The 17,467-nt window shown below is 52.7% G+C and overlaps 7 protein-coding genes across 7 annotated transcripts; 3 read left to right on the top strand and 4 right to left on the bottom strand.

Annotated features, from left to right (window-relative positions):
* Positions 1 to 968: 968 nt before the first annotated feature.
* On the bottom strand, positions 969 to 1,535 carry A1O1_00356 (60S ribosome subunit biogenesis protein NIP7; the record flags this gene model as incomplete). Its single annotated transcript, XM_007721275.1, has 1 exon — positions 969 to 1,535. The coding sequence occupies one exon, from the start codon at positions 1,533 to 1,535 to the stop codon at positions 969 to 971; it is 567 nt and encodes a 188-aa protein (XP_007719465.1).
* Positions 1,536 to 1,856: 321 nt separating this feature from the next.
* A1O1_00357 (uncharacterized protein) lies at positions 1,857 to 3,908 on the top strand (the record flags this gene model as incomplete). Its single annotated transcript, XM_007721276.1, has 1 exon — positions 1,857 to 3,908. One exon carries the CDS (start codon positions 1,857 to 1,859, stop codon positions 3,906 to 3,908), a length of 2,052 nt encoding a protein of 683 aa, XP_007719466.1.
* A 2,128-nt stretch (positions 3,909 to 6,036) lies between these two features.
* On the top strand, positions 6,037 to 6,905 carry A1O1_00358 (uncharacterized protein; the record flags this gene model as incomplete). Its single annotated transcript, XM_007721277.1, has 3 exons — positions 6,037 to 6,268; positions 6,328 to 6,784; positions 6,842 to 6,905. 3 exons carry the CDS (start codon positions 6,037 to 6,039, stop codon positions 6,903 to 6,905), a joined length of 753 nt encoding a protein of 250 aa, XP_007719467.1.
* Positions 6,906 to 7,221: 316 nt separating this feature from the next.
* A1O1_00359 (uncharacterized protein) lies at positions 7,222 to 8,065 on the bottom strand (the record flags this gene model as incomplete). The annotated part of the gene is made up of 2 exons (XM_007721278.1): positions 7,222 to 7,757; positions 8,053 to 8,065. 2 exons carry the CDS (start codon positions 8,063 to 8,065, stop codon positions 7,222 to 7,224), a joined length of 549 nt encoding a protein of 182 aa, XP_007719468.1.
* A 1,450-nt stretch (positions 8,066 to 9,515) lies between these two features.
* Positions 9,516 to 11,289, bottom strand: A1O1_00360 (uncharacterized protein; the record flags this gene model as incomplete). Its single annotated transcript, XM_007721279.1, has 2 exons — positions 9,516 to 11,026; positions 11,088 to 11,289. The coding sequence occupies 2 exons, from the start codon at positions 11,287 to 11,289 to the stop codon at positions 9,516 to 9,518; spliced, it is 1,713 nt and encodes a 570-aa protein (XP_007719469.1).
* Positions 11,290 to 12,884: 1,595 nt separating this feature from the next.
* On the bottom strand, positions 12,885 to 14,035 carry A1O1_00361 (CMGC/CDK/CDC2 protein kinase; the record flags this gene model as incomplete). Its single annotated transcript, XM_007721280.1, has 4 exons — positions 12,885 to 13,158; positions 13,217 to 13,380; positions 13,436 to 13,947; positions 13,999 to 14,035. 4 exons carry the CDS (start codon positions 14,033 to 14,035, stop codon positions 12,885 to 12,887), a joined length of 987 nt encoding a protein of 328 aa, XP_007719470.1.
* A 625-nt stretch (positions 14,036 to 14,660) lies between these two features.
* A1O1_00362 (tyrosyl-tRNA synthetase) lies at positions 14,661 to 15,905 on the top strand (the record flags this gene model as incomplete). The annotated part of the gene is made up of 1 exon (XM_007721281.1): positions 14,661 to 15,905. One exon carries the CDS (start codon positions 14,661 to 14,663, stop codon positions 15,903 to 15,905), a length of 1,245 nt encoding a protein of 414 aa, XP_007719471.1.
* Positions 15,906 to 17,467: the final 1,562 nt, after the last annotated feature.

Here is a 17,467-nt window from a genome sequence, read left to right on the forward strand (position 1 = left end):
TTGTATCGACCGGCAAGTCAAGAGGTGGGAGTTGGCCAGTCGTTATCAATCTTCCGTCAACGCCCATCCGGCTCACTCGGCGCCCGGCGTCTGCGCCACGATCGGGCTCCAATCGCAAGGCGAGGACGACATTTGGCTGGCAACCACTGAACAGTGGACGAACGCTGAACGACCCATACACAGTCAACTACTACGGTAGGTACTTTACACCATAGTACTTGCAGGTACAGTCTGGCGCATGGATTATTACAGTAGGAACACATTGGGCTCGAGGACTACAAGACCAAAACAGCGACACAATATTTTGCAACAGTTTCCTTGTTCAACAGTCTCTGGATACCTATCATGGCATGCCTGATCTTTAGAGCTGCTTTCAGCCTCCCGTGGTTGGGTCTATCCACGCTCATACTTCACAATCCTGCTTGAGCAGGATGCCTGCTGGAAACGCTGGAAGTAGAGAAGAGACCCATTGGGTGCCTAGCCTGCGTACCACCGGGTAGGCCATTGTTGCAACAACAAAATCTCTCTCGTCAGTTGGCGTTTAGTGTTGAGATCGAGATGTTGGCATCTCACACCCTGGTCGGTATCGAACCCAGGCTTTCTGTGATATCGTAAGGATCGGCCCTTTCGTCTCGACGACTGGCGGCCGTCGCTTGGGTGAGCAGAGAGCGGCCCCGAAGCTTGAAAGATTGAGGGTGCCAGATCAGGCGATGAGACCACGGCGCTATCTCTGTTTCGAATGCTTCCGCGACGAGGATTGCACGAGTCCGTCGACTTCCATCGTCCCGCTGTTGGGAAGCGGCTATAGCTGTTCGAAGTACTTCGTTCGAAACATGCTCGTTGTGGGAGGAGATATGCCCAGGCCATCCGACCGAATTCTGACTGCCGTCCTGGCGAACACCAGCCTTGATCACTCCAGGCTGGCTGTCCGCGTGGTACCATTGATTCCGGAACGCACCACTTTCCTTTCAAGTCGTGAACAGCGTGTCTTCTTCTCGCAGGTACTCGCCCACGTCTGCCTGTCGGAATGCCACAACTGAAGTAGGTTCCAACTTCCTCGCCTCGGCGGTCGACCGCGCAGTAACGCCAAACCCAAGCGGCGTGTCATCCATCGCCAGAATAACCACCCCGGAATGCTCAGGACAATCTTCGCTCCACCTTCCAACATGTGCTTTCACAACGTTCCCTCCATACAAGAATGGCATCTCGCCATTCGGCTTGATCCATAGCTTATATCTGGCATGCGGTGCGATCACATCCAGTGCAGTTATATGCAGTCTGAATTTGCCCGTTTTTGTGAACTTGCCTATGCAGGTGCCGAGAGAGAGGAGGTTGTCGCGGGCAATCGATGTTGCCAAATTCGCGATCGATAAACGGACATAATACACTCGAGACTCGTGGAGGCGGAAAACGTGGCGATCATCGTCGCCGCCGGTAGAATCACTCGGTGCGATCAGTTGGGTCAGCGAGCGCCCAGTGTAGTTGGCAAGTTTGCTGAAGAGCGTTTGTGTCTCCACATCAGTGAGAGCCCTCATTTCGAATGTGCAGATGTGGCAGGAAAGGATAAACGGCCCGACGGTTGTTATACTTGGGCAGCAGGAAAACAGGGTAGAGACGCAGCCCGGGAGACGTGAGAAAAAATGTCGACCATCAAGAAGTTCCAGATAAATAAAATTGGAGTCGCAGGCGGAGTCGGAAGCAACCGCAGCGAGTCGGAGTACGAGACCCAATCACTATCTCCGACTTGGCATGCTCTATCTCCGCTACGGTCAAGAAATTTTGGTGATAATGCGGATGCAGGCTTGAATTGAAATAGACTCTTTCCCACTGCGAGAGCCATTCAAACATCTGCCGCCATGCCTCACGGACGACCGGCCAAGCGCAGACGGATTACACCTCCAATCGACGACAGCAAACCCTCTGAAACAGTCAAGTCATCTGACCTTTTTGCACGAGCAGCGGACTGGGATCTCGAGCAAGAGTATGAGCAGAGGCGGCGGGGCAAGAAATCCAAGGAATCCAACAGGTTGCCCATCAAGACCGCGGAAGGACATGTTCAACGTGTGAAAGAGGAGGCTACAAAATCTGAAGATGACTCAGACAGCTTTCTAGGTTCTGGTTCCGAGGATGAGGGCGGCGACGAATCAGCTGAAACCCCTCCAACTGAGGCAGAGTCTGTAGTACAGATCCCTTTGAAGCAGCAGATTGTAGCTGCAAAGGAAGAGATTGCTCGAAATGCGGGGCTGTTGAACGAGGATCCGGAAGAACATGCGGGCTCATTCAAGAAGCTGGCACAGATTGGCGGTCCAGGCTCGCCCGTCGCCGTGCAGAAACTGTCCCTTGCTGCGCAAGCCGCCGTCTACAAAGATGTTATACCTGGCTATCGGATACGATCCTACAAGGATGAGGACCTTGGATCCAAGGTGTCGAGGGAGGTGCGGCAAACCAGACAATATGAACAAGCTTTGGTGACCGGATATCAAGTATATGTCAAACGTTTGAGTAGCCTGGCAAAGGTTAGGAAAGGGGATCAGGATGCCCTGACGCTGCGAAGTGTTGCAATCAGTTGTGTCTGCACGCTGCTATTGTCCGTGCCCCATTTCAACTTCCGCACCGAGCTGCTGAACGTCTTGGTGCGCGAGTTAGCCAGCAGAGAGGCCACTCCAGACTTTAGGAGATGTGTTGAGACACTGGAGAAATTCTTCGAAGGGGACGACGATGGCGCGCCGTCCCTGGAAGCTGTTGGTCTTTTGACAAAGATGATGAAAGCAAAAGACTATCGAATTAGGGAAGAAGTTTTGAACACTTTCTTCCACCTCCGTCTTCTCGACGAGCTGTTGGGCCCGACTTTGAGCAGGTCGGAAAGACGAGAAGATATCTCCAAGCTGCATGGAAAGAAGGTGAAGAAAGAAAGGTTTGAGCATCGCTCCAAGAAAGAAAGGAAGCTCGCCAAAGAGCGGAAAGCGGTGGAGAAGGATATGCGCGAGGCCGATGCGATTGTCAACTACGAAGAGCGGGAAAAACTTCAGTCTGAGACACTCAAACTCGTCTTCATCACGTACTTCCGTATCTTGAAGGCCAGAATCCCGGAGCTGATGGGCGCCGTGCTGGAAGGGTTGGCCAGATACGCACATCTGATCAACCAGGATTTCTTCGGTGACATCCTGGAGGCGTTGAAGGACATTATCAACCAAGCCGATGCAGTGTCGAAGGGGGAATTGGATGAGGAGGATGAAGACACCGCCGACACCTCCCAGGAAGTTGATGGCGAGACGATTCGCAACCGGACCCGGGAGAGCCTCCTTGCCACACAGACGGCGTTCACACTCTTGTCAGGCCAAGAAGTCTCCAAAGCCGCCTCTGGTTTGCACCTCGATCTGTCATTCTTCACGGCCCATACCTACCGGTCACTCTATCCACTGAGTCTTGATGCTGACATTGAGTTGGGACCCAAGTCTCTTCGCTTGCCAGACCCTCATGCCGCAAAAGCCTCGGAGAAGCCCAGCATGAGAGTCAATGTTTCAACTCCAATCCTCCTCTTGACGCGTGTCCTGACCTCGATCCTACTGACGCCATCTCAGCCGCCCCCTACGGTTGCTGCCGCCTCATTCTTCAAACGTCTGTTGACTGTATCGCTGCAATTACCAGAAAAGTCCGCCTTGGCGGTTTTGACTCTCTTGGCCAAGATTGCAGACAAGCACGGTCGCAAGATTGAAGCACTATGGTACAGTGACGAAAGGAAAGGGGATGGAATTTTCCGAGGGGAGAGTGAGAGCATTGAGGGTTCCAACGTGCTTGCGACTGGCAGTGGAACATGGGAAACCGAGCTGTTGAAGAAGCATTTTTGTCCAAAGGTCAGGGAACAGATGACGGCGATTCACAAAATCGTTGCCGGCTTGCATAGGTAGCATCCTGACTGGATATGCATAATGCTGTTGGATTACGTGTCCGGCGAACGTCCTGAGCCCCCAAATTCATGTATAGTTTTTATCAACCACAGCAGTTCACTTCAGCCCAGTTCCGGTTGAGATTGTTTGCATCTATGGGCACTGACCGAGAGCACCCATCCATTGTGTTATGTCCGCCACCAGTTTCGGCGAGCAAAGGCCCTCGACATTGCAAGTGATACACCATATGGCGTTGGTTGCCGGGTGGATATTCGACGATACTTCTGTCCAAGTACCCAAGACTATACCTCGAGGAAGGAAGCCTCATAACTGTAGACCGTGCTTTTTGGCGAGGACATGACATGGAGCAGGCGACGCAGCGATGCAATCTAATCTCTGCTAATAGTGTCGATGCTGCTCAGCCGACACTGCTCATTTTGATGTTCAGCCTTTTCTTGACTGACAGGCCAATCTTGGGAAAGGCTGCGGAACCCCATGATCCGGGGATGACAGGGACACGGTGAAACTTGTTGCCAGGCGCTGGAGATCCCAAGCAAAGCGGTAGCTCACGATCAAAGAATGAGCAACGCCACCTGTGGCGTGGATAGTGGTTTGAGAGATCGATGGGAGGCTAACATGGAAATAAGCTGGATGGCACACATTAGCTGGCATTAGCTGTTCATAGACCGACGTCCCAACAAACCCAGCATGCCACTGTCAGTCCTTGTTTTCACATGTCGCTGGATTTGCCCTCTTTTCTCCTCTTCTCCCCACCCAATGGGCACATGGGAGAATTCCGCCGAGATCCAGATTTCATGCAGCAGAAGCGATGGATGATGGACTGCATTGCGCTATGCGTATCTCAAGTCCCACGAGCTTGACGGGTGCCGGATTCCGATTGAAGCATAGGGAGCACCGAGGTCATTCCTTGTCCCACTTCCCACTTCCCACTCAACACTATGCTCAGTGCTCAGTGCACGCGCCTGGGGATAGCCTGGAGATGGAGGTCCGAGCCATACGTAAGGGAGAGCTCGGAGGCTGCGCATATCTGTGGTCTGACGGCCTGACAGCTCGATTCAAAGTTTCCAGCTTGGTCTTCGAGTTCCTTCTTGTGTGCTTTGTTGTGTGTTATAGAACACTGTGACCATCGTCCTGAAGCAGCAGACTTTTGTTTATAAGAGTATCCCCAGCTTCGAGCCTCGAGTGATCTTCTTCCCTCCCTCAGTTCCAGGGTCCATCCTCGTTCTGACCAGGAACCCACAATTTCCGATAGCAATCCGTGTGAACTGGTATGTCGATCTCACCGAAGGCTGAAGCCCTTGTATCGTTCAAGTGCGTATGACCAGACCGCTAACAATGTGTTTCAGACCTTTCGCTCTTCTCAACTGTCATCGTCGCTCCAAGTGCAGGAACTTGTGAGTCAAGGAAGTTCGAGTAGGCCAAAGACACATCTAGAATAGCAGAGTGAGATATTCCGGTAATATCTCTACGATACTCTAGGTGAGACTCTGCCATTTCCGAAGTTGTTCTCTTGCGTTGTTGCGTTGCTGCTCTTTCTCCAAGCGTGGCCAGTTGGCGGGTGGGTGGTGTCGCTTGCAGGAGGAAGGTGTAGGTGACTCGTGGTTGGCACCGCATGACAGTCCGAGGAATGCAGCCGGATGGGATGGGATCTTTGGGCGTATTCGTGTGTCTCCTACGCTTCTTCGAGCGAGTATGGCCAAGGAGCAGTGCGTGAATGGATGCTTAACACGCCTCGCCGGGCAGAGTGATACTGGTCAGTGTCACTGCCGCAGTTACAAACGTCGCCGTCACAGCCATTTCTTCCTGCGGCGGCAAACAAAACAAACGAGCGCAGCAGAAGTGCGAATCTCATCTGTCACCATCGTTCAATCACTTCTGCAGCCTGATGATACATTCCTGCGAGCATTCTTGATGCTGATCAGGACACGCTGACCGTTAAATCCACAGACTCTTGGATCCCAACAACACCCATCTCCTCTAACTGAACAACGTTGCGCCTGGTGCTCTGGCCGTTGTCCTCTGACTTGATCATTGAATCTTGCATTTCCAATTGTACTTATCTCTGTCCGCATTCTTCGGACACCGTCACAAGAAACCCAAACAACAAAATTCCGACACAAACAACAAAATGGTCGCAACTACGATCACTTTCACCAAGCCCGGCGTACAGGCCCCAGTTTATGTTGCTGGAGGCTTCACAGACTGGCAACCCACTGAGATGAACTATGAGGCAGTGGAAAAGGACGGAGTGGTCGAGAACCATTTCTCCTACACCGCCGACCTTCAACGCGGTGAATATCAGTACAAATTCCGACTTGGACCTGGCGACTGGTGGGTTCTTGATGAATCCACCCCAACTTGTATGGCCTACTCAGATCGAATAAATTGCAAAGACTCTTCGTGACTAACCCTGCCTTAGCGGACGATGGTGTCGGAAATATCAACAACCTCCTCATTGTGCAACCTGAAGAGACCAGACTTCCCGCAGATACGCCCGCTGGACGGGAGGCGGAAGTTCCGGTTTCCACCAGCAGTGTTGGAGACACTGAGAGCCCAACTGAGATATCGGCCGAGGAGGAAGCACCCAAGGATACTCCTCCTGAACATGAACCTCAAGCAGCAGCGACCGCCCCACAGACGGCCGTTGAGAACTTTGATGGAACCAAAGAAGACACCATCCCAGATATCGCGCCTCCTCCGTACGAAGAGCATCATGCTGCCCCTGCGTCTGCAACTTCCCATGAGACAGCACCTGCAGTGAGCATTGGCATTGAGAAAAAGCCATCAGACTCTGGCGCAGGGACAGGGACAGGGACAGGAACAAAAAGTGTCCAATCCGAAATCAAACAGACTGTCCCTTCGTGGTTTACGCAGAGGTGAGTTTTACATCTTCTCCGTCGTCCTGAAATTCATACTGACCTGCTGTGAAACAGTCCGGTGTTGGTTGCCGCTATCATCGCGGTGCCTGTCTTCATCTCTTACATCTGGTATCGATAGGATGTCACTCGGGTTTTCCAGCAGATAGCGGTCTCCCAGAACCTTTGAACCCTTCGTGGCTTGCTCCAGCACGGCGACAATTCAGCCGGGCAGATGCCGAACCTTCTATTCTAATTATATTATTTCCTACCTGTCAACTTGTCACAATGGAGTCGGCGTTCAAAATCAATTCAGATGCACGCACTGCATTTAACTAAAGCGTTCCATATTATTGTGCTTGTTTTTCTTTTCCATATGCCTCACGTTTCTTCATTTGAATCATTCAACTCGTGGATTTCTATCCATCCATCCATTTGAGAAGTCTCGATTCCATTCTTCACAACTTACAAAACGTCTCCACAGCACTCTTGGTCTCGTCCTTCGTCTCCTTAATCAGCCCAGCAACCGCCTTGAAACTGGGATCCTTTGCATCGCCCAAAATCTCAAACAATAAGCTCTCGCTCGTCGTCACCACGCACCCTTCCCTCGCCAGCCGCGCCAACGCCACAGGCCTCTCGCCCGCGTTGCAGCTCGACACCCCGTCCTGCAGAATATACACCCTGTGGCCGTGGGCCAGCAGGTCCAGCGCCGTCTGGGTCACGCAGACATGTGTCTCGATGCCGACGATGATCACGCTGAGTCGGCCCTTTTCGGGCCGTGGGAGTTGAGCGCTCAGTTCGGGGACCAGCATGCTGAATGCCGTTTTGTCGATTTCTTTTGTTTTTGTCGTCGTAGTAGTGTCTGAGGAAGAGGATGTGGAAGTGGAAGTGGATGAAGGCAAGGCCGGGAGGAGGTCGGTGAGTTCCGAGACGGTGGAGCCGAGACGGGCGGCGTTTTGTGTCGTTATGTAGATTGGAATATTGAGGATTTTGGCTATAATGGCACAAATCAATGTTTGAGGTCGTTACAAGTGTTGGGTAATGTGGAAGCATGAGGAGTGATGAAGCCTGAAGCTGGACTAGGCCCCCGTTTCTTTTCTTTTCAGGGTATGACTTTTCGGGGTGGCTGTGAGTTGGATTGTGCGCTTGAGGTACATAATATGATGTGATGTGGTGTGATATGGGATAGGTGCTTGAGCGACAGAACGATGTGTAGGAAGTTCCATTGCCTATCAACTGAGATGTCGTCTGTGGAATAGATAGGAAGCGTAGATTGGAAGACAACTTACCTGCTTTGACCATTTTCTGGCTGGTAGCGATCCTATACCCCAGAAAGAGAGGAGTGACATTGTCAGTGATATTGCTCGAAATGTTGAGAGAGAGAAGTTTTCATGTCATCACACCGTATACTCCGCCATGTGAATCAATGACAGTGACAGTGACCATATATCCAAACAAGCATGAGAAGCGAGCAGAAGCAGATGTGGAACGACAAGAGCACGCAGGTGGTAGTGGTAGAGGCACATACACTTTCGGAAACTCCCAGATCGCAGAGCGGAACTTCTCTTGAATATCGCACAGACTGTAGGATGAACGGAAAGGGCGTCAAGTCAGCTGAGACAATTCAAATTCAGTGAATCGTGATCAAGATCAACAATTAGAGTCTGGCTGTGGCCGGATCTTGCACTTTCAGTCAGAGACCGTCAATGTTCCCTGGGAAGACTGTCCTGTCCTGTCCACTGAATCAAGAGTAGATAACCCACTGGGCAGCTGGGGGCCAGATGGAATAGGAGGAAAGCTTGCCGCTTGTATGAGGCTGGCTGTCTCGAGATGGGAGATGAGGCAACACGTACAAGAGCACCGGATTCTCTGTTTCCAAACAGCCGCAGAGATTAGCATGGGGTCTGACCAGTGAGAACCTAGTTGTCTCGTTTGTTGTATCGATATCTAGTATCTCCACCGGAAGGGAAAGAAAGGAAAGGGGAGGAGTAAGGAAGGGTCTTGGGGCATCAACTGCTCTTCTTCTTTTTAGAAGGGTAAGGTTTGAAACTTACCTATCCTCCATGTCGAGGCTGCCATGACTGCTAGGGGTCGTGCTCGTCCCAGACCTGGAATCGGCTTTTGGTGAAGAGCTATGAAGAGATACAAGGGTACAAGGGTTCGACTGTAAGACTCCCGACGCGTGAAGCACGTGGTCCGTGGATACTGCAGAGAGGGGAGAGGGGAGATGGGAGGGATTTGCGTCTCAGGGAATCGAACTCTTCACTTGGTAGGTGAGGTCAAGTGGAATTGGCGGGACCGAAGAACTAGAGTGAGGAGGGACGCAAGATAGAAGAACGAAGGGCAGAAGCTGTCTCCATCCATACGAAGGACTACTAGTAGGTCAGGTAGTCTGTTTGGGGTCCAGGGTCAGCGGGGAAATTGGGTCCGAGGCCAAACCGTGTGGGGGAAAAGGAGACAATTCCGGCCGAGTTGATCACAAAATACTAATACGGGGTAGGGACCCTTGCAGACATAGAAGTAGACGCGAAATCTAATTGCATTCCGGCCCTGAGGCGCTTTTCTGGCTTTTTGGTCTTCGCCCATGGTAACACTGGTGACTCGACCTAGAATACACATCATGGCCAAATGAAGCCCAGCCGCCCTCTTTGATACCTGTCCTATGTCTCTACGAGATCCTTCCATGAAGCCATCACCATGCACGATACAGCCATGGGCCCGTTGGTAATCTTCATATCGTGCAAAGTCCCACTCATGAACCGTTTGCTGTCGTCCGGCGTTGGGGTCCCGAGTTCAGCCAGCCAAAAGCCGTGCCTGAGCCGACAGGGTTGGACTTTGTCGTGGACGGAGGTTGCCCTGCTTTCGCCTGCGCATCTCCCGCCGAACTGGTCGCACTGGTTTTGCGGCCGGCTTCGCTGGATTTGGTAGGTGTGCTTTCCACTCCATTTGTCGTCGTGGTGGAAGAGGCGCTTCGCGTGGCGTTGGCCATCGTCTTCCCTGGCCTGAGAATCTTCATGGGTCGCGCACTACTCGGACGTGCGTAACTGGATGGTGGTTTCGTGCTGGCGTCGGCGGGTCCGCTCGATGATACCGTCCGCCATGAACTCGACCAGGCGCCTGAGGCCGACTTGGACATTGGGGTGCTGAAAGACTTTTCACTCCCCGTGGTGGACTTCGAATCTTCGCCTGCCCTCGAGTGGCTAAGGTCTAAGCTGGGTCTCGCTGAAGAATCATGATGTTCTGTTCTGCGGCTGTCGCCCGGTTCCGACGTCGTCGCTGATGCTATGCCACTGGTGGGGCCCGCTGTGGGTGACCCAGCTCCTCGGATCGAATCCATTCTCCCAGGTCGCCCGATCACCCCGACCGGAGATGCTGGCGGGGGCAAGGCTGCTTCCCCTGCAGAAGCGCGATTGCGAGAAGCAGTGCACAAGTCCTTATAAGAGGCGTCGTCCTCCGGTCTGACCAACGGAATGGAAAGTTGATTCCGCTCCTCATCAAAAATCATCAGCTTGTCCTGCGAAAACAGTATGTCGCCACTATGTGATTTCAACACGTCGCTGCCGAGGATGATCTGTATAGACGAATCGGTCACCGGCTGCTCGTCGACAATGAACTTGACGGTCAAGGTCGGAATGTGAGGGACCGGGCTGGAAGATCTCACGGCTGACGACTGAATCTTGGCTTCTGTCAGGTACACCGGGAGGCGGATTGTACGGGCATCTGCCTCGTCGATTACCGAACCGTTCAATTCGAGTTTGTCTACAAGCGCTGCGCTCACCCATGATGCTGATGAACCGGTGCAAACAACAGCGTAGAGTAACGAGTCGTTGGTAAACGTCTCAGTCAACCAGCAACGGATGATAGACGGACATGGTCCCAAGACGAAAAAGCCCGGCGGAGGGTTGCCGGATACTCGTGGTGAGTTGTGGATGGAACCAAGCAGACGACTCTGCTCCAGCCCGAAGCTATTGGTTCGACCGAAGCCAACACCGCTCGGTCTTCCGTCGGATCGATGCGAAAGGGACCGTTCAGAAAGAGCATGACCACTAAGGCCACTCCCTGTCCGCGGCGGAAGTTCCATCGACTGTCTGGATGGAGCATAGTGGTTGTTTGCGCTTTCATCGAACCGGACCGAGTTGGCCCGCGATGCTGCCACCCGTCGGGAGTCGTCGTTCGCATCCAAGGTCAGCGAGCTCATCATGCTGGTGCCCGCATCGGTGTCAAAATTCCGGAATGCCTCAGCCGCGGGATTGAGCACGCTTTCTGTCGGTACATCAGTAACGGGCGGACTGAATGCGCGGGAGTGCGTAGAATTTTGGCTTACCGTGATGCGAGGAGCCCAAGCCGGCGGGAAATGGAGAGGTTGAACCCCATACACTCCTAGACCTGATTCCATCGGAGTTCTGGCTTTTCTGCTCCAAACGCATGATTCTCTCGGAATGAAGAGCTTGGGTTGCAGAGAGCTCGTGGAGCGTCTCTTGGAAACGCCACAGTTCGTCCTTGGTAGCGAATTCCCGCGTTTCCATTCTTGTCCAGTCACTGAGGTCCCAGCCGCATGGGGAGAGGAAAGACTGTTGGGAAACCAAGTGAAGGATTTAAGATCATCAGAGGCCGCCTAACTAGGTAGGTTGGGCTCATACAACCAGGGGGGGAAAAGATACAAAGGAGCGACAGCACCTCTCCCGGCCTGCGCCAGCCTGGCAAACCCTTCCACCCAGTGTACTTGTGATGGCAACTCTTCAATATCTCATCCAATTATGTTTCTTGCGTCCTTGTGGGGATAGATCAAAGAGAGTAAATGGTCCAGGAATGCGCCGAAGTGTGCACAACGGAGGTTCCGCGACAGCTGACGATTCGATTTTTGGACGGCAGATGTCAAGGTAGGAGATGGAGGGTTAACTAGCGAGATGATTACTCCGTGGTCGTCACATGCGCAGAGCCAGGAATTGCGAGTAGAAGAGGCGACGATGGATCCACGGGCAGGATGCGAAGGGAGCCTGGGACAATTCTCGAGAGGTTGAGTAATGAGTAGAGAACAATAGATTGGAGGATACGAGAGCTCCGGCAGCGTGTATCGGCTTCAGGCTGTGAGTTGGAATATAGAGGATGTTGACTGGCGACGGTAGTGGATTCCCGCAGTACAAGGGTGATATGTATTGTGTAGTATAGCAACTGGAAGGGTGACTCGAGTATGATGAAGAGATGCCAGGCTATACTCTGTAGTTCAACTTTGCCGGCATTGCCAAGCATCGGTGATATAATCATGTACTGGTGCACGGCAGTACGTACTACAGATCAATACCATCACTCCGAGTCGGACTGTACACAGTAGAACGCAGTCTATCATGCTGTCTTCTGGCTATATTCTGCATACCTGTCATCACAGCGTCAACAGAAACATCGTCGTCTAGTGGTTTGAAGCAGATGGGAAGGGGTGTCTATTGCGCAACTAACCAATCTTTGACCAGCCTCCTAAGCCCCTGCGCCGGCACCCCCACGTGGAGGGTTCTCTCAGCGCGAGGCTGAGAGACTTCTAGAGTCGACGATCTACCGGTCTGTTCCAACCAGCTTCAAGGTAAAGCTTGGGAATACCGACCTCGCGGCAAGATGTTGGATGATAGAAGATTGGGTTGCGCATCGACCCACCTGATGGATAGGCAGTGAATGCATTTCATTCCAAGTACAAGACACATCTAGCTGGCTTTTGAGCATGTCAGCAGGGAGGCGTACCGCATCATAGACCTAGTGCGTCCATGATTAACCCTCAGGGGCTCCATGCCACCGCGACGCAATGAATTGAAGAAGAAACAAAACCCCCGACGTTGTCGCCGAAACTCCTATGCCCAATGCTCTCTGCTCGAAAAGAGAAAAGCTGGTGAAGAGAGACGACCCCTCCCCTACGCCCGTCATGAACACCGCGTCAATCCCGTTACCGTCATTTGCCTGTTCGTCTAGCCCAATCCCAAGCCCCAATGCATAAGAACCTCGTCCCAAACTGATGCAACCCGATATAAGTAAGGGTAATCCGGTCGACCACTCTCCATCCCGCCACACATGGTGGACCATCAACGGGAGTCTGACCCTTCTTGCAGCCAGAGTTGCAGTCTGAAGCGCTGTTCTCTCAATGGTAACCGTTGGTTCTTGTGGCACTGGTCGTACGCTGTGAATAGGCGGCAGAACCGGCTGCAAAATAAGGGTGATTGCAAGCTGCTTTAGCAGAAATGCGGTGTGCAGGATCGTACTCCAGCATGGCCTCAAGAAGCTCCAATCCAGCCGGCTCCAGACTAGGCACGATTTTGCTGAGCGGCTCACGACGCCATTTGGGGAATGTGGTTTTGAAATCGGGGAACGAAGTCACACCGGGCCATATCGCCTCGTCGGGTGTGCCCAGAATCCTGGACAGATAATCAGTGTTCCTGCCTCCAGGGCCGTAGAGGATGGGGAAAAACTTACTTGAAGATCTTGAAGATCTCGTCAATCTCAGAATCACCGGGGAAAAGGGGCTTGCGTGTGCACATCTCTGCAAAGATGGCTCCAACCGACCACATGTCGACGCCTGTGGAGTATTGTCGGCCTCCGAGAAGAATCTCTGGGGCACGGTACCATAGAGTAACAACCTGGGATACAGCATTAACACAATATCATCAATAGCCGTGTTTGGATCAAGCCCACCTCGTGAGTGTATGTCCGCAGGGGAACACCAAAAGCTCGTGCCAGACCAAAATCAGCCAGTTTGAGATTGCCTTCTCGGTCAATCAACAGGTTCTGCGGTTTCAAGTCTCGGTGCAGGACACGATGGCTATGACAGTAGCGGACACCTTCGACCAGCTGCGCCATGAACTTCTTCACCATGTCCTTGCCCAGACCAAGTCTCTGCATGTCCAATGTTGATCCTTCTGGAAGAGCCTTGCCCCGACCTCCCTCCGAGGTGGGGAGGGCTTCCATGTATTTCTTGAGGTCACAGTCCAAGAATTCAAAGACGAGGTACAATTTGTGACCATCTGCATGGACAATGTTGAACAGACGCACGATGTTGGGGTCGTTCATCTCCTTCAACAAAGAGATCTCTCGAATGGCCGTGCTCGGGACACCTTCATCTTCAGCCTCCAAACGGATCTTCTTGAGCGCAACGATCCGACCGGCGTTGGAGAGGTCACGGGCTTTGTAAACAACCCCATAGGTTCCTGGATTTCAACATTTAGCGATATTCGATTTGCCGGTCAAGGGTCTCAGACCTTCTCCGATCTTCTCGATCTTCTGATAGTTTTCCATCTTGGATCGGTTGTGTAGCCTCCCGCGGACTGTGTGGTGAAAAGTCGTTCAGTGGATGCCGCAAGCGCAGGATGTGGACGGTTGCCAAAAGGGGTCTGCTACAGTTCGCGGTCGGAGCAGCGTCGGGTGGCAATGCGTAGTTGTAACGGTAGGATGACCTGTTGGTTAGTATTAGACAATTAGTGTCCGCGGGATTGGCAGGAAACAGAAGCAGGCTCAAAAGTCGGCAAAGAGTGGTGTTGATGAGGATGCAGTGCAATGGCTGTGATTGTCTGTGTATGCAATGTTTATTTAGCCGTGACGGACGCGTCTGATTGGTGGAAGCAGTGAAGTGCCTGGGCCAAGATTGAAGCGGGATGCCGGTACAGTTTGTCGCTGCATCATTCGATAATTCTACACATTTTCCCCATTCATCATTCATTGACTCACACCTCACACCTCACACCTCACTGCGAATTGCTATCAGACCTCGACGACGCCATTGCTAGCAATTCCAGGGAAGAGGGACGACCACCAAGCACTACACAGATTTGTGTTCCCTCTGAATCACGCAGCCTAAGAAACCTCTTCCTGCCGCACTCCTGTTGTCACAGTCTCTATCTACGAACCTTCGATTTTGCCCAACATGGCGGGTCGCGAGTTGACCCCGGAGGAGAAGCTCTCGCTCATCACAGATCAATTGCAGGAGGTATTGCACAAGGATATTCTGGAAAATGTGGTACTCAAAGAACAGAGGCCACTGGTCATCTACTGGGGCACTGCGACCACAGGCAGACCTCACTGCGGTTACTTCGTACCCATGATGAAAATCGCACATTTCTTACGAGCGGGCTGTCGCGTCAAGATCCTGTTGGCTGACATCCACGGTTTCCTCGACAATCTCAAAGCCCCCATCGAGTTGGTCAAGTTCCGAGCCGAGTACTACAAATTCATCATCCAAGCACTCCTCCGAGCCGTGGGCGTTAGTATGGAAAAGTTGGAGTTCGTCCTCGGATCATCGTACCAGTTGAGCTCAGATTACACTATGGACATCTTCCGACTCAGCAGTGTGGTCACTGAGCATGACGCAAAGAAGGCTGGTGCAGAAGTGGTCAAACAGGTGGAAAATGCGACACTTTCGGGCCTGATCTACCCGCTCATGCAAGCCTTGGACGAGGAGCATCTTGGGGTTGATGCGCAGTTTGGAGGAGTCGATCAGCGCAAGATCTTCGCCCTGGCACAGGAAACCCTGCCGAGAATCGGCTACAAGGAGCGGGCACATCTCATGAATCCTATGGTGCCTGGCTTGGCTGGAGGCAAGATGTCTTCATCTGACCCGGATTCGAAGGTCGACATTCTCGACACGGCTGAAGCGGTGAAGAGGAAGCTACGGAAGGCATATGCGGCCGCCGGAGAGGTTGAAGGGAACGGGATCATCTCTTTCGTGGAATATGTCTTGTTGCCCATCAGCGCCCTGAGAGATCCAGAGCACAAAGGTCGCTTCGTGTGCGAGAGGAGAGAGGGCGAGGGCGAGCCGCTGATTTACCACGACATCGAGACACTGAAGGCTGATTACAAGGCTGACAGGCTGACACCACAGTTGCTCAAGGCCGGCGCGACAGCTGCTTTGACTGAGTTGTTGGCCCCCATCCAAGCCGAATTCCAGGCATCACCGGAGTGGCAGGAGATTGAGAAGAAGGCCTACCCCCCGGCGGAACCGACCAAGAAAAAGAAACAACCCAAAGACAAAGGCTCCCGACATCCCGGTGCTGCCAATATCAAGAGCAACCCTGACGGTTCGGTCGAAGGACAGGGCAAGGAGAAGGTCGAGGTCGGCAAGACAGCAGAAGAGGCTCTATCAAAATTAGAGATCAACGGCGCCGCGTCGTAAAGACTCATGTCGTGGTCGACAGCGGCTTGTCAACTGGATCTTTCAGAGTCGACATACGCTCGATGCGGTGGGTAGATTGCTAGAAGCAGGGCATGTGTGGGAATGATCCATCTGGGCGTTTTTGACAGTACGGTGATGTGAGTCTGTACGCACCATCAATGATCGGGAGCCGAGCAATCGATGCCCTTCTTCAGTGCGCTGTCGATTGCTCAAGCACCTCCTCACCATCACAGCATATGTAGCATTGAGGGGTTGGGCATATCAGCAGTCTGGTAACCTACCGACCTGTCCTAATTCAGATCACTGACTGCCAGCGGCTGATCGTACACCTCGGTCTGTATGTTTCACACAGGAGACGAGTGGGTTGTGTGTGTGTTTGTGTGCACTTCTTGTTTCGGCGGAATTTTCGGCCGTATTATTTCTTGCAAGCCGAGCCGCAGCGCAGGACAGCGCAATGGTGGGAAGAGAGAAGAAACGCCTTGCATTCTCTTGTCATCTTCGATCATCACCTCCTCCACACGCTTTGCAGACTATGACAGGCATCTTGTTATCATAACTTTAGTTTCAATCGACTCCAGATTTCTCTGGCAGGATATCGTGCACCGGGGAGCAACACCCCCGCAGTTCACATCCTTGATCACTTGTCGTGCTTTTCTCGGCAGCCTCGTGTCCGACGATGAAAGGCAACTGTGGTCTGTCAGGGCAAAGGATCTTGTCCAGCGCCCCCTGCCGTCGGGCTCGCTTTGTACAGTTCGAATCCTGCCTCCCTGTTTCGCCCTAGCGGTGGAACAACCCTCTATATGAAAATGAGAGAAGCACACCCTGACTACGCCGTAGAGCACCCTTTCTCAGGGGATATGAGATATTGAGCCATGGCAAAACAGTATGGGAAGGGCTGCGAGAGGAGAGGACACAAATGGTAACTAATTCATTTGACCTGGGTGGCAGTATTTTTCTACCTCTCGCGACCGATGTCTATCACTACATGGTGTCAGGAACTTAAAGCGGTGTAACTCAACGTCCTCTCCAGACCGTTATGGTTCCGAGAATGTGAGTCCAAGAGAATGGCTTGTCAACATGCAAAAGAGCACATCACATGGCACGAGAACGTTACACGCCACCGACGCAATCGCGTGAAGTCGCGGCCTCGCGCAGCACGTCTGCTATGCAAGGTTTCTAGGATCACAAGAGTTCAGTCGTCTTTAGCCACACATGGTTGCGACAAGGGGACGTCGGCCCGCTCACCAACTTAGAACAACTGTTGGCTCGAACCGCAACCTACAGGGACGATATTACATGTAACGTCCTCGCTTCTGCATGGGCAAGTAGATGCAAAGTGCTGCATCGAGCGTGGCTGGCCGCGGTTTGAACTGGAAGCACGAGACTCACGCACTACAGGTAGAGAGGTGAGGCCAGGGACAATCACCTAGCTACGTATTTCACCCGGCACGATTGCGCCCGCGCTCGCTTCAGGAGCCATGTCACAGTCTATGCCCGGCAATCGGTACGAGTTCGATTCCCATCCCATTTACTCTTGCAAAGGCCGATCGAGAAAGCCTGCA

This window comes from Capronia coronata, assembly GCF_000585585.1.
Source record: "Capronia coronata CBS 617.96 chromosome Unknown acBCG-supercont1.1, whole genome shotgun sequence".
NCBI lineage: Eukaryota > Fungi > Ascomycota > Eurotiomycetes > Chaetothyriales > Herpotrichiellaceae > Capronia > Capronia coronata.